We start from the raw sequence: 13,363 nt of genomic DNA on the forward strand, positions 1-13,363 counted from the left end.
GAGGGATGGACACTGGGAAGAGGTAACTATGGGGAGGAAGTGGGAGGGGAGCTGTTGCATTGTGGTAAACTGTGGTCAATGTCATGAGACAAAGTGCATGTGAACTGCTGTAAGGAAAGTGAATTTGCTCTGTAAATCTTCACCCAAATCACAATGAAAAATAAATAAATAAATAAATAAATAATAATAAAAAAAACCAATTCAATATGAGTCCTCAATCACATCCACGTGGACATAAGAACTTTCAGAGATGCATATGTTTCAACTTGTTTTATTATTTTTCCCAATTCCTGTGCTCCATCTACCATTCTCAATCACTGCCAGGAGGCTTTTGCCTGATGTTGGCTCCTTGCTCACTTAAATGTCCTTGGAATTTTGCGTTTTAGGGATTTAGAATTGCCTTTTCCTAATGTACCTGATAGAACTTTGACATTAACTTTGATATCCTAGCACAGGAATATGTTTTCATGAAGAAGTGGCTTTAACAGCAAGATGAAAATGATGGTATACTGATAAAAACATTTGACAAGATAAGCATGTAATTTTTATTAGTGCCCAAGACAGCATGTGAAGGCTCTTAATCCAGACTGATTGAAGATCTGGCATTTCACAGGCCAGTTTTGTTTGTTTAAAACCTTCTTTTTAACTATTAAATTATTAGGTGATCAAAAATTTAGAGCTATAAATTTAAAGTATGAGAAATATGTATCCATGGCAGGAAAAAAATACAGGAAAGTAGATGTTTGCCAAAGTACACAAATGAATGAACAATACTTAAAGTAGAGAAGAATCTGGTAAAAGACTTTTTAAAAAAATTACCATGTCTCTGAGAATCTTACAAAGGCCACAGATGGTAAATATGAATTCAATTATTAACGTTTTGATTTTTGAAAATTTTCCTTCCAGTTCTAAGGCTTATATATTTTAAATAAATCGTTGCTCAGATTTTTACTATAGATTTTCATTTAGCCAACTAATATACTGATTTTCTGTCTTATATCCAACTTTAAATTCATAAAAGGAAAGAACTCCATGGAATCCATCATCTATGTGGTTATGGGTCACCTGAACTCCAGCATTCCGAAGTCGGGTGACATACATGATGCCATCATCTCTTAAGACATCATATTGACAGGTGATGATGTAAGTCAGGGGTAAACCATGCAACTTTTTGTCATCAGCCAGCAAGGGTGCAGCTCTCACATCTAGGAAGCCAGGATATTTTTTAGCCAGTTCAGAATTACCAAGAGTTGTTGGACTGCTATAGAAGTGCCCTTTCTTAAACTTCTCAGGGAGCAAGGAACTCCAATTAACAAACTTGAACAGGTGGCTTGATTCCACTGGAACATGTTGTTTGGAGAGCATGTTTTTTTCAAGAGACCTGTCTGTAGTAAAGTATTCCCCCCACAACCTAACTGTGAGTGATTTACTCAGAACTGGAAAATGTGCATTTTCTTTATATGATGGCAAATCCATATCAAGAGCCTGAAGAGCAGGGTATATTAGAGCCTGAATCTTGAGTTTGATCTTGACATTTGGATCATCTAAGAGCTGAAAAAGAATTTAAAATAAATTGTTAAAATGTCACTCAAAACAGAATAAAAAGTTAAAAAACAACAATTATTTTGATTTAAAAACTATAGATTGCCACAAGAAAAATTAAAAATGGCAGATAATCAGAAATAATATGAAGTATATCTCAAAAACTTTTCCAATGTTCACAGTTATATCTTTATAATTTAATGTAATTTCTAAATATGTATTTATAATTATAAGAACTTTTAATAATTATAGAAATAACTATAAATATAATTTGTTTGAATATTTTTTTAAGTATTGTTGTTGTTGTTATGTGCCATCAAGTGAGACTTGACTCATAGTGACCCCTCCTAGGGTATCACTACAGTAGTAGATTGCCCAACCTTCCTTCTGAGGAGTGGCTGGTGGGTTTGAACAACCAGCCTTCTGATTAGCAGTCTAGTGACTTAGGCACTACACTACCAGAGCTCCTTTTTAAGTATTAAGTACTATAATTAAATACTTTACACATAAACAAAATGATTTACACTACTCCTCATAAGCAGTGAAAGAAATCATCTACTCAAGCAAGTATGGCAACCAGAAAATGTAGCTTTGTTTTAGTTTTAATTATTTATTAAAATATTATGTACCTATCTTATTATATCAATAAGCATTAATGTTCACCAGAAGGGTCATGTAACTGAGAATTCCAATTTGGCTCTGACACTGAGCAGAATGCCCTTGGGTAAGGCTTAGAGCCCCACTGTGACATGTGTGATGTACATGGTTTGGTATTGATTTTTAAGCAATAGTATTTCAGGTCTTTTCTTTTACATATATAATCATCCCTACCCACCAGCCACTCCTCAGAAGGAAGATGGGGCAATCTACTTCAGTAGTGATACTGCCTTGGAAACCCAAGGAAGGGTCGCTATGAGTCGGGGCGACTCCACGGCAAACAACACAACAACAACACCTCTTAACCTACAGCTTTTTTCATTAAATTTCAATTATATGTATGTTATTATTTTAGAAGCTGTGGTAGCATAGTACCTAAGGTACTTGACTGCTAACCAGAAAACTGGTGGTTCAAACCCACCAGCCACTCCTCAGAAGGAAGGCTGGGCAATCTACTTCCGTAGTGATACTGCCTCAGAAATCCAAGGAGGGGTCACTATGAGTCGGTCCAACTTGATGGCACATAACAACAACAACAACATGCTATTATTTTAAACTATCCAAGTTAATGAAGGTTCTGCACATTTACCACATTCCTTTGTCTTCGCTACTTCTTGCATCTTCAATATTTTATCCGCATTTTCATTTTGTCTGAGCTTTCTTTAGAATATCTTTTAGTGTATTCCATTACATTAAAATCAAACTTTTAGTTTTAGTTTATCTGAATATGTCACTATTTCTTCTTTATTCTTGATAAGATTTTTCTGTGACATAAAATTAGTTTGGAATTTTCTCCCAGCATTTTGAAAATATCGTTTCACTGGCTTGGGACTTACCTTTTTGCTGTTGAGAAGTAATTTGTGAGTATGACTTGTGCATCTGTGAAGATATTCTCTTTTTCCTGTGACTGTCTTAAGACTTTATTTCTTTCTGTTCTATTTTGTGTTTTTGCTTTTTGGTTTGCTATATTGTTGCTTTGCTATGTCTAAACATAGATTTCTTTCCTATTTATTTATTTTTTATTAACTTTTAAAAATGTTAATAAGGGTTAATAGGTCCTTTTTAAGCTGTGGTTTGATTTTTTTCATAGATTCTAGAAAATATTCAGCTGCAATATTTATGAATTTTTGTTTCTTGTATTATCTTCCCTTTCTTGGTGGGACAATATTCAAAGCTCTATTGGACTCTCAAACTGTATACTCTATATCTTTTACCCTCTTCCTAGATTTTCTATCAGTGCTTCACTCTGTATAGTTACTTATGATTCAAAATAGACCATCTTTCAATTTTTAAACTAGTTGTATAGGATCGATTAAAACATGCATTGTTTTAATTTTGATCTTTTTAATTTTTAGCTTTAAAATTTCTCTATTAATTTATTTTTCTAAACATATGTGTCTTCTTTTGTAGCTTCCAATTTTGTGCTAAAATTTGCAATCTTGATTCTGATTCTTCAGAAAGAAGTAATACACCTATATGTATCTATCCATACTCTGTGTCAATAATGCTAACATTTTAATTTTTGTGGAGTGTCGTTTATTGATGACACACCATTTGCATAGATAAACTTGACTGTGTACCAGACATTCAATTAAAAAAAAATTGAGTAATAATTTAACATCTAAAACGACGCTATATTTCTCCAGAGAGAATTTTGACTTGCTTTCTCAAGCACACAGGAGTGATAATTGTTTACCTCACACCTTACTTTAAGTTCAAGGCCAAAATTCCCCAACCATCCAGATAATGTGAAGTAAAACTCTAAATGCATGTCAGGTTTATTTTACATTAGGTTGGCCCTGCGAGCATATCTCTTCAGGGTTATGTTTAAAGTACAGAGTACTTTATGAGCAATCCTATGTTTGGGACACACACAGATATATACACACACAGCACATACCCACATACACACAGAGGAGCTCTGGTGGTGCAGTGGCTAAGACATTTGGTTGCTAACCAAAAGGTTAACAGTTTGAAGCCACCAGTTGCACTAATGGAAAAAGATGAGGCAGTCTGTTTCCATAAAGATTTACAACTTTTAAAACCCTATGGGGAAGTTCTACTCTGTGTTATAGGGTCCCTGGGTGAGGAAGTAGTGTCAGGGATACAGGTAAAGCCGAGGACGAGGCCACAACACTCCCAACTGATGGGAAAGTTGGGGAAAGCAGAGAAAAAGCTGGGGGTTGGGGAAACCAAGACAGAGAGAGGAAGCAGAGGCAGTGATCTAGGTAAGGCTGGGGACCCAGACCACGGCCCTGCCAAGCAGTGGGAAAGAGGCAGGGATCTATGTAAGGGGAACTGGGGAGGGTGGAGAGGTTTTGAACAGGTAAGGGAGACAAACTTGCTTATCAGTTTGTCCTACTGTGGTGGTGTGTTGCTGTGAGGCTTGATGCTGTGCCATTGGTGTCTCGAACCCAGTAGGCTTGCACATGGTACACAGGTTTCAACAGTTTACAGACTGAGACAGACTAGGAAGAAGGGGGAGGCCATACACTTCCCAAAGTATTGGCCAGGAAAAACATTAAGAATAGCAGAGAAACACTGTCTGATACATTACTGTGGAACTTCATGAATAGCCCAGAAACAATTGTCTGATAGAGTGCAGGAGGATAAGTCACTTAGGTTGGAAAGCTCTCAAAATAGGACCAGGAAAGAGCTGCATCATCAGAGTAGAACCAGCCTTAATGATATGGATACGGTAAAGTTTCTGACACCTCCATTTGCTGATGTGGCACAACTCAAATTGAGGAGAAACAGCTACAAACATCCATTAATGATCAGAACATGGAATGTATGAGGCATGAATCTAGGAGAATTGGAAGTTGTCAAAAATGAAATGGAGCACATAAAGTTTGATATCCTAGACATTAGTGAGCTGAAATGGACTGGTCTTGGCCCTTTTGAATCAGACCAGTATGTGGCCTACTATTCCAGCAATAATAATTTGAAGAGGAATGGCATGGCATTCATCATCACAAAGGATGTTTCAAGATCTGTCCTGAAGTACAATGCTATCAGTGATAGTATAATATCCATATGCCTACAAGGAAGATCAGTTATATGACTATTATTCAAATGTATGCACCAGCTACCAAAGCCAAAGATGAAGAAAGTGAAGATTTTTATCAGCTTCTGCAATCTGAAATTGACCGAACATGCAATCAGGATTTGTTAATTTTCACTGGTGACTGGAATGCAAAAGTTGGAAACAAAGAAGAATCACCGGTAGTTGGAAAATTTGGCTTTGGTGACAGAAATTGATGTGGAAATTGCATAGTAGAATTTTGCAAGACCAACAACTTATTCATTGCAAATATCTTTTTTCAACAACACAAACAGCAGCTATACATGTGGACTTCATCATATGGAATACACAGGAATCAAATTCACTACATCTGTGGTAAGAGGCAATGGAAAAGCTCAGTATCTTCAGTCAAAACCAGGCCAGGAGCTGATTATGGAACAGACCATCAAACTGCTCATATGCAAGTTCAGATTGAAGTTGAAGACAGTTAAAACAAGTCTACAAGAGCCAAAAGATGATCTTGAATATATCTCTCCTGAATTTAGAGCTAAAGAATAGATTTGATGCATTGAACACCAATGACCAAAAACCAGAATTGTGGGATGACATAAAGAACATTATCCATGAAGAAAGCAAGAAATCACTAAAAAGACAAGAAAAGAAGAAAAGACCAAAATGGATGACAGAAGAGACTGAAACTTGCCCTTGAGGTAAGAGTAGCTAAAGCAAATGGAAGAAATGACAAGATTAAAAGAGCTGAACCAAAGATTTCAAAGAGCAGCTTGAGCAGACAAAACCAATTACTACAATGAAATGTGCAAAGACTTGGAGTTAGAAAGCCAAAATAGAAGAACATGCTTGGCATTTCTCAAAATGAAAGAATTGAGGAAAAAAAATTAAGCCTCAATTTGCGATATTAAAATATTCTATGGGAAAATATTGAATGATGCAGGAAGCATCAAAAGAAGATGGAAGGAATACACAGAGTCACTGTACCAAAGAGAACTGGTAGATCTTCTTCATCCATTTCAGGAGGTCCCATATGATCAATTGACAATGGTATTGAAAGAAGAAGTCAAAGCTACACTGAAGGAAGTGGCTAAGAAGAAGGCTCCAGGAATTGACAGAATACCCATTGAGATGTTGCAACAAACAGATACCCCACTGGAGGCACTCATTTGATTATACCAAGAGATTTGGAAAACAGCTACATGGCCAACTGACTGAAAGAGATCCATATTTGTACCCATTCCAAAGAAAGGTGATCCCACAGAATGTGGAAATTATCAAACAATGTCATTAATATCGCATGTAAGTAAGATGTTATGAAGATTATTTAAAAACGATTGCAGCAGTATATTGACAGAGAACTTCCAGCAGTGCAAGCTGGATTCAGAAGAGGATGTGGATAAAAGGTTAGCATCGCTGCTGTCAATTGGATCCTGGCTCAAAGCAAAGAATACCAGAAAGATATTTACTTGTGTTTTATTGACTATGCAAAGGCATTTGATTGTGTAGATTATAACAAATTGTGGATAACATTGAGAAGAATGGGAATCCCAGAACACTTGATTGTGCTCATGAGGAACGTGTACATTAAACCAGGAGGCTGTTGTTCAAACATGACACTGCTTGGTTTAAAATCAAGAAGGGAGTGTGTCAGGGTTGTACCCTTTCCCCTTATTATTCAATCTGTATGCCAAGCAAATAACCTGAGAAGCTGGACTATATGGCATCAAGATGGGAGGAAGAATCATTAACAACCTATGATATGCTGATGACACAACTTTGTTTGCTGAAAATGAGGATTACTTGAGGCACTTACTGATGAAGATTGAAGAATACAGTGTGCAGTATGGATTATATCTCAATATGAAGAAAACAAAAATCCTCACAGATGGACCTATAAGCAGCATCACGATAAATGGAGAAAAGATTGAAGTTGTCTAAGACTTCACATTGCTTGGTTCTATAACTGATGGTAATGGAAGCAGCAGTCAGGACATCAGATGACGTATAGCACTGGGGAAATGGGCTGCAAGGGACCTTTTTCAAGTGCTGAGGAGCAAGGATGTCTCCTTGAGGACTAAGGTGCACCTGGCACAAGCCATGATATTTTCAATGACCTCCTATGCATGTGAGATATGGACAATGACTAAGGAAAACTGAAGAAGAATTGATGCTTTTGCGTTGTGGTGTTGGTGAAGAATGCTGAAAGTACTGTTGACTGCTGAAAGAACTAATAGGTCTGTCCTGGCGGAAGTGCAGCCAAAATACTCCTTGGAAATGAGAATGGCCAGATTTTGTCTCACCTACTTTGGTCATGATGTCAGAAGGGACCATTCCCTGGAGAAAGATGTCATGCTTGGTAAAGTGGAAGGTCAACGAAAGATGGGAAGGCCGTCAGTGAGATGGATTGACACAGTGGTTGCAATGATGGCCTCAAGTATAGCAAGGGTCATGGAGCTGGCTTGGGACTGGGCTTTGTTTTGTTCTGCTGTGCATAGGGTCACTATGAGTTGGACACGACTGGAAGGCACCAAACAACAACAGCATGAGTTAGAAAGGACTGAATGGCAGTGAGTTTCCCTTGGGAAGAGCCCTGGAATTTTGTTTTCTATCTCCAGCTGTGAGATGCATTCAAAAGCTTTTATTGGTTGAATAGTTTCCTCTTCAATAACATTTGTCTTTAGTGTAAGAAGTTCTGGTGGTGCAGTGCCTAAGGCATTTGACTGTTAACAAGAAAGTTGGTGATTCACACCCACCAGCCTCTCCACTGAAGGAAGATGGGGCAATCTACTTCCCTAAAGATCTACCCTAGGAAGCCCAATGAGGGTAGCTATGAGTTGGAATTGACTTCAAGTCAATGTTGGTTTTGATGCTGGGGTCTTGAGTACATGGACTATTTTTGTGTATTTTATTTATTTTTTGCCCTTTTAAAATTTTGGCCTAGATATTTCTCTTATTTTTGTTAGCTCTTTGATGCTTTACAGAACATTATAAGCTATTTTATCCAGAATTTTAAAAATTATTCCTCAGAGATATCTGATTCACTGTTATAGAAACCTGGGCTACATAAGAAGAGATCTTATTAGGAAAAACAGTGAAAAGAAATTGCTCTTTGAAGAGATAAACTAGTTTATCCAAGGCCACAAACTGGACAATGAAAAAGCTCCAAAACCCAATGTCTCTGTGTAGTTTATACTGAAGCATGATGCCTTTCAGAGTCACAATAAGTAGACAATATAAAACTCAACTTCTGAGAAATAGCAGATATCTACCTGTCCTACAGCATGCTTACAATAAACCACAGAAATGACTTCTTCTGTTTGGCTAGAAATCATGAGAAGTTTAGCCTAAATGTGCCAATACCCAAAATTTAAACTTAAAAAAGTATATACAAATGAATAATAAAATAAGTAAATATAAATAAATGATAGGTTTGTTTTATAGAATGATGTGGAATTTATGATTAATGTCAGCTATTAAATTTCAGACATGAATTTGCAATGCCTCTAAGAATTTGGTTTGTTTCCTACAGGAGCATTGTTTCTACACTATTAATGCCTGATTTATTTCTTAAGTCAAATAACTAGCACAAGAGACAATTTAACCCATAACGTGGTGGGCTAATTATAAAGTACAAAATAAACTGGTAGCTAATAAAACAACAACAACAAAAAAAAACCAAACTCATTGTTGTCGAATCAATGCAACTCAAAGTAGTTGTCTACGTTTATCTAAAAATCAAAGTAATGGTATAAATAACTATCATCTTAAAATTATAAATCTTTCTGCAAGTAAAAGATGTCTGTGATATGGATCAGGTTTAATTGTGTCCCCAAAAACTATGTGTTGAAGTCCTAACCTCTGAACTTGTGAATAAGATCTTGTTTAGGGAAATAGAATTTTTCTTTGCAAATGTTATCAATTTAGTTAAAGAACTTACACTGCAGTGGAGTGTGTCCTAACCCTATTCCATTCAGATTGGTACCTTATAAAATAGGAGGACAGGTATAGAAATAGGGTCACACAGAGGGAAGGCAGTATTTGAGGGTCCTTCTACAAGTGAAAGAAAGTCAACAATTGCCTGGCACTGCTAGAAGCTGAAAGAGAGGAGGAAGAAATTTCCCTAGGGCAGAAAGAGAAAGAGAGAGTGTTAACTACTGATGATCCGAATTTGGGTTTCTAACCACCAGAACTATTAGAAAATACACTTCTGTTCTTTAAAGCTACCCAATTTGGGCTGTTTTTTGTTATGTTAGCCCTAGAAAACTGTGGCATGTAGGCCATTTGGTTGTTCTTTTAACAAAATCTTAAGCTACACTGCAGAACACTGGAATCATCTGATTCTCTAGTTGTGGTGATTGGTGTCAATGATTGCTTTCACAAATACAATCCCTAACATAACCAAACGGGGGATTTTAACTGAACATAAAATCATGTATAAAGCAATGATTTTTATCAGTTATTACAGAAAAAGAAAGAAAGAAACATGGCAGGAGATACAGCTAGAAGCATTAGATAAATAAGTGTTCTCTAGTATATATATATATATATATATATATATAAAAGAACATATTTTGTGGGTTTTTGAATGCTTGAAAAAAATATGGGTAAGTGTAGAGTTTTTTTAATAAAATAGAACTGAGTATCATACCTGTTGAGCCACTGCTGCAGCTAAATTCCCACCAGCACTGTCTCCAGAAATACCAATTCTTTCAGGATTTACACCATATTTTTCAAGAACATCTTGGCGTAGGAACCACATTAATGAATTATAGACATCTTCAAATTGAATTGGAAAATGATATTTGGGTGCTAGTCTGTAGCTGTGAGCAGAATAACAATGTTTTAAGTTAATTGTTTTTAATACAAAAATATATGCCACTCCTCGGAAGGAAGGTTGGGCAATCTACTTCCATAGTGATACTGCCTCGGAAACCCAAGGAGGGGCTGCTATGAGTCAGGTCTGACTCGACAGCACATAACAACATATGCCTTTTGTACGTATGTGTGTGTGTTTAAAAGTGTTTGCTCAAAGTCTAACATCAAAAGTAAACTTTTGCTATAGCAAACTGATACATTGTGTCATGATGAATCCAAAGATCAACTTCATCCTTATGATGATGCTCGATATTCAAACTTTTGCTAATGTTATTTTTTATGTAAGTAAACACTTTAATGCAGTACTTAGGCTGTCCAGGAGTAGGGGGCACTTTAGCTGATATTCCTAGCTATATTTCTCTCAGAGTGCTATTTTGTTTGTAATCATTGCTTTATTAGTAACCAACAAATGGCAATAGGAGTATTGGTGGCTCAGTGCTTAAAGATCTTGGCTACTAACCAAAAGGTTGGCAGTTTAAATCCACCAGCCACTGGAGGAGAACTGCTCCCTTGAAGATTTACAGTCTTGGAAACTCTATGAGGCAGTTCCACTATGTCCTATAGGGACTCTACGATTTGGAATTGATTGAATGGAAATGGGTTTGACTGTGATTCTTTTAAGAAATGGAAAATACATTTCAAGAATTATTCTATTCCAATTATTCTAGTAATCAGGATGACATACTGTGATAGTTAGAGCTGTGTGTCAACTCGGCTGAACCCCAGTTCTGTGTGGTTGTGCCCATGATCGGATTGGATGACTGTGTTCTGAGTGGCCAATCTGCCCAAGGGGAGTTTCCCTAGGGGTATGGCTTGCTTCCAGGATATCCAGGGACATCCTGGGAAGAGAGACATTCTTTTGTGGATGGGGACCCTGGTGTGCTGACTACAACCTTATATGAGTGAGCAGCCCACGTCTCGGCCTGGAGATCTTGGATTTGTCTTTTGTTGGAGTCAACAACCAGTGTACTGCCTGCCAGCCTTGAATTTCTCAGACCCCTGCGGTTGCGGAAGCTAAGGCTGCCGCCAGCCCGATGTTTCCTCCAGGGACTTTGGACTTGCCAGCTTCTATACATTTGTGAGCCATTTTCCTAAGATAATTTCTCTCTCTCTCTCTCTCTCTATATATATATATAAGCTTTGCTGGTTTTTGTTTCTCTAGAGAATCCAGTCTAACACACATACAGTCACAGCTATGTTTTTATCTTAGTTTCTTCATTTTTATACCTATTTTCATTGAGTTTCTTATCATTGATTATTGATCTAGAGTGCTCTCTGATAGAATTTTATTTGTATTTCCATATGTAATTTTCTGAGTAATTGCTTTAGTATAGGATTCTTCTATGACATACACTGTGATAATCACTTTAAATGTATTTTCTTATACATCATCCTCAAAAAAAAAAAATTGAAAAAATTGGAAACAAATAGAAATAATCCTTGCATATAATAAAACTGGGAGCTCTGGTAGCAGAGTGGCTAAGGCACTTGACTGCTAACCAGAAGGCTGGCGGTTCAAACCCACCAGCCACTCCTCGGAAGGAAGATGGGGCAATCTACTTCCGAAGTGATACTGCCTCGGTAACCCAAGGAGGGGTCACTATGAGTCGGGTCTGACTCGACGGCACATAACAACAACATAATAATAAAACTAATTAATATCACTTAACTGACATTTTAAAATGTTGAAATGCAACATTTTTATTATGCCACTCCTCGGAAGGAAGGTTGGGCAATCCTACTTCCGAAGTGATACTGCCTCGGAAACCCAAGGAGGGGTCGCTATGAGTCAGGGCTGACTCGACGGCACATAACAACAACAATCATATACATATATGATACATATAAATGCACATACACACCCCACCATAAGAAAATTAGAAAACAAAACAAAACAATATTCTATGATTCTTAGTTTACACTAAACTGAGCTGGTGATATTATTTGATTTGCTCAAAGTAACTCACATAATCTTTGAACCAGGATTTGATCCTGATTCTCTGACTCAGAAGCCTTTATTCTTAATCAAGAATTAAGAGCTCAATAGGAATTCAGTGAAGATAATTATGTTCAGGAGATACAATTACCTAATTTTGTTCAAACAATTTCTAGAATTTTTACTTTTGGATTCATTCTTTAACTATATCTCTGACTCTCTTCTGGTTGCGCTCAAGCTCACTTTCTCTGTTCTCATCCACTTGATTTCATATGGGACAGCCCTGAAACAGCCAAGCAATGACTGGGAAAGCTGATAGCACCTGACATGAAACCAAACAAACATGTTCTTACTTGGTTGATACAACAACAGCATCAAGTCTATCAGCTGTCCTCCTTGACAGAAAGTCATAATTGAATATAGCTGAAATAAAAGGAAACAGAATCAGAATATTAATGATAAATGAATCAATGGGTGTTTCTTCATCAGAAAGCCTATTAATCACACTTTGTTCCTCAACGAAATAGAAGAATATTTCAAAGTTCCATCATAGGTAGGGTATGTGAATTATTTTGTCCAGAGAACTTTCATATGTTCATGATGAGCTTTCTCACACTTCCCAACATTTTCACAATGAGTCATTTAAGCTAAATTTTTCAGTAGATGTCAAGTTTTAAAGTACAAACAAGGAATTATTAACTCACTGACTTCAAGCAATTCAGTCTACTAAAGAGGTTAGGAGGGAGGGGCAAGTACATAAGCCAAAAACAATAATGCAGGACATTAATAATTTAAAAGAGTGGTACAGAAAGTGCTGTGTGAGAACAATTTAAGATGCCAAGAAACTGCAATTAAGAGATAGGGAAGCATAAACAGAGGAAATAGTAAAGAGCTGAGATTTGATCTATGTATTCATATTTTCTAGACAGACAAGAAGGAGTGCTTTGGATTTGGTTTTGGTATTTATTTGGGGTAGGGATGGACCATACATGTTTTCCATGGGATTGGCTAATTGATACATTTATGAATAAGAACATTTTTAAATATATGAAATTTGTCAGTAACAAGAGGTGGGAGTAATCATCAAGGAAGGGCTAAAGGAAAAATATCAGGATTTTTTTTTCCCTAAAGAAAGACTAAATATTGGTAAGGAAGAAGTCAAACTATCCCTATTTCCTGATGATATGATCATATACCTAGAAAACCCAAGAGACTCAGTCAAAAATCTACTGAAACTAATTGACAGATTTAGCATTGTGGCAGGATATAAGATCAACATCCAAAAATCAGTTGGATTCCTCTACACCAGCAAAGAG

General features: G+C 36.7%; 1 protein-coding gene across 1 annotated transcript in view; it reads right to left on the minus strand.

The window, feature by feature from the left end:
- Window positions 1-951: 951 nt before the first annotated feature.
- The window catches only part of LOC103196422 (arylacetamide deacetylase-like), an 18,234-nt gene continuing 5,822 nt past the window's right edge, over window positions 952-13,363 (minus strand). Inside the window, exons 3-5 of the mRNA XM_007940161.1 lie at window positions 12,401-12,470; window positions 9,885-10,056; window positions 952-1,551 (exon numbers count right to left, since the gene is read on the minus strand). Of these exons, the coding sequence (XP_007938352.1) occupies window positions 952-1,551; window positions 9,885-10,056; window positions 12,401-12,470 (842 nt within the window). The remainder of the gene's footprint in view (window positions 1,552-9,884; window positions 10,057-12,400; window positions 12,471-13,363) is intronic.

This window comes from Orycteropus afer, unplaced genomic scaffold (assembly GCF_000298275.1).
Source record: "Orycteropus afer afer isolate SDZICR_OR568_19922 unplaced genomic scaffold, OryAfe1.0 scaffold00066, whole genome shotgun sequence".
Classification (NCBI taxonomy): domain Eukaryota; kingdom Metazoa; phylum Chordata; class Mammalia; order Tubulidentata; family Orycteropodidae; genus Orycteropus; species Orycteropus afer.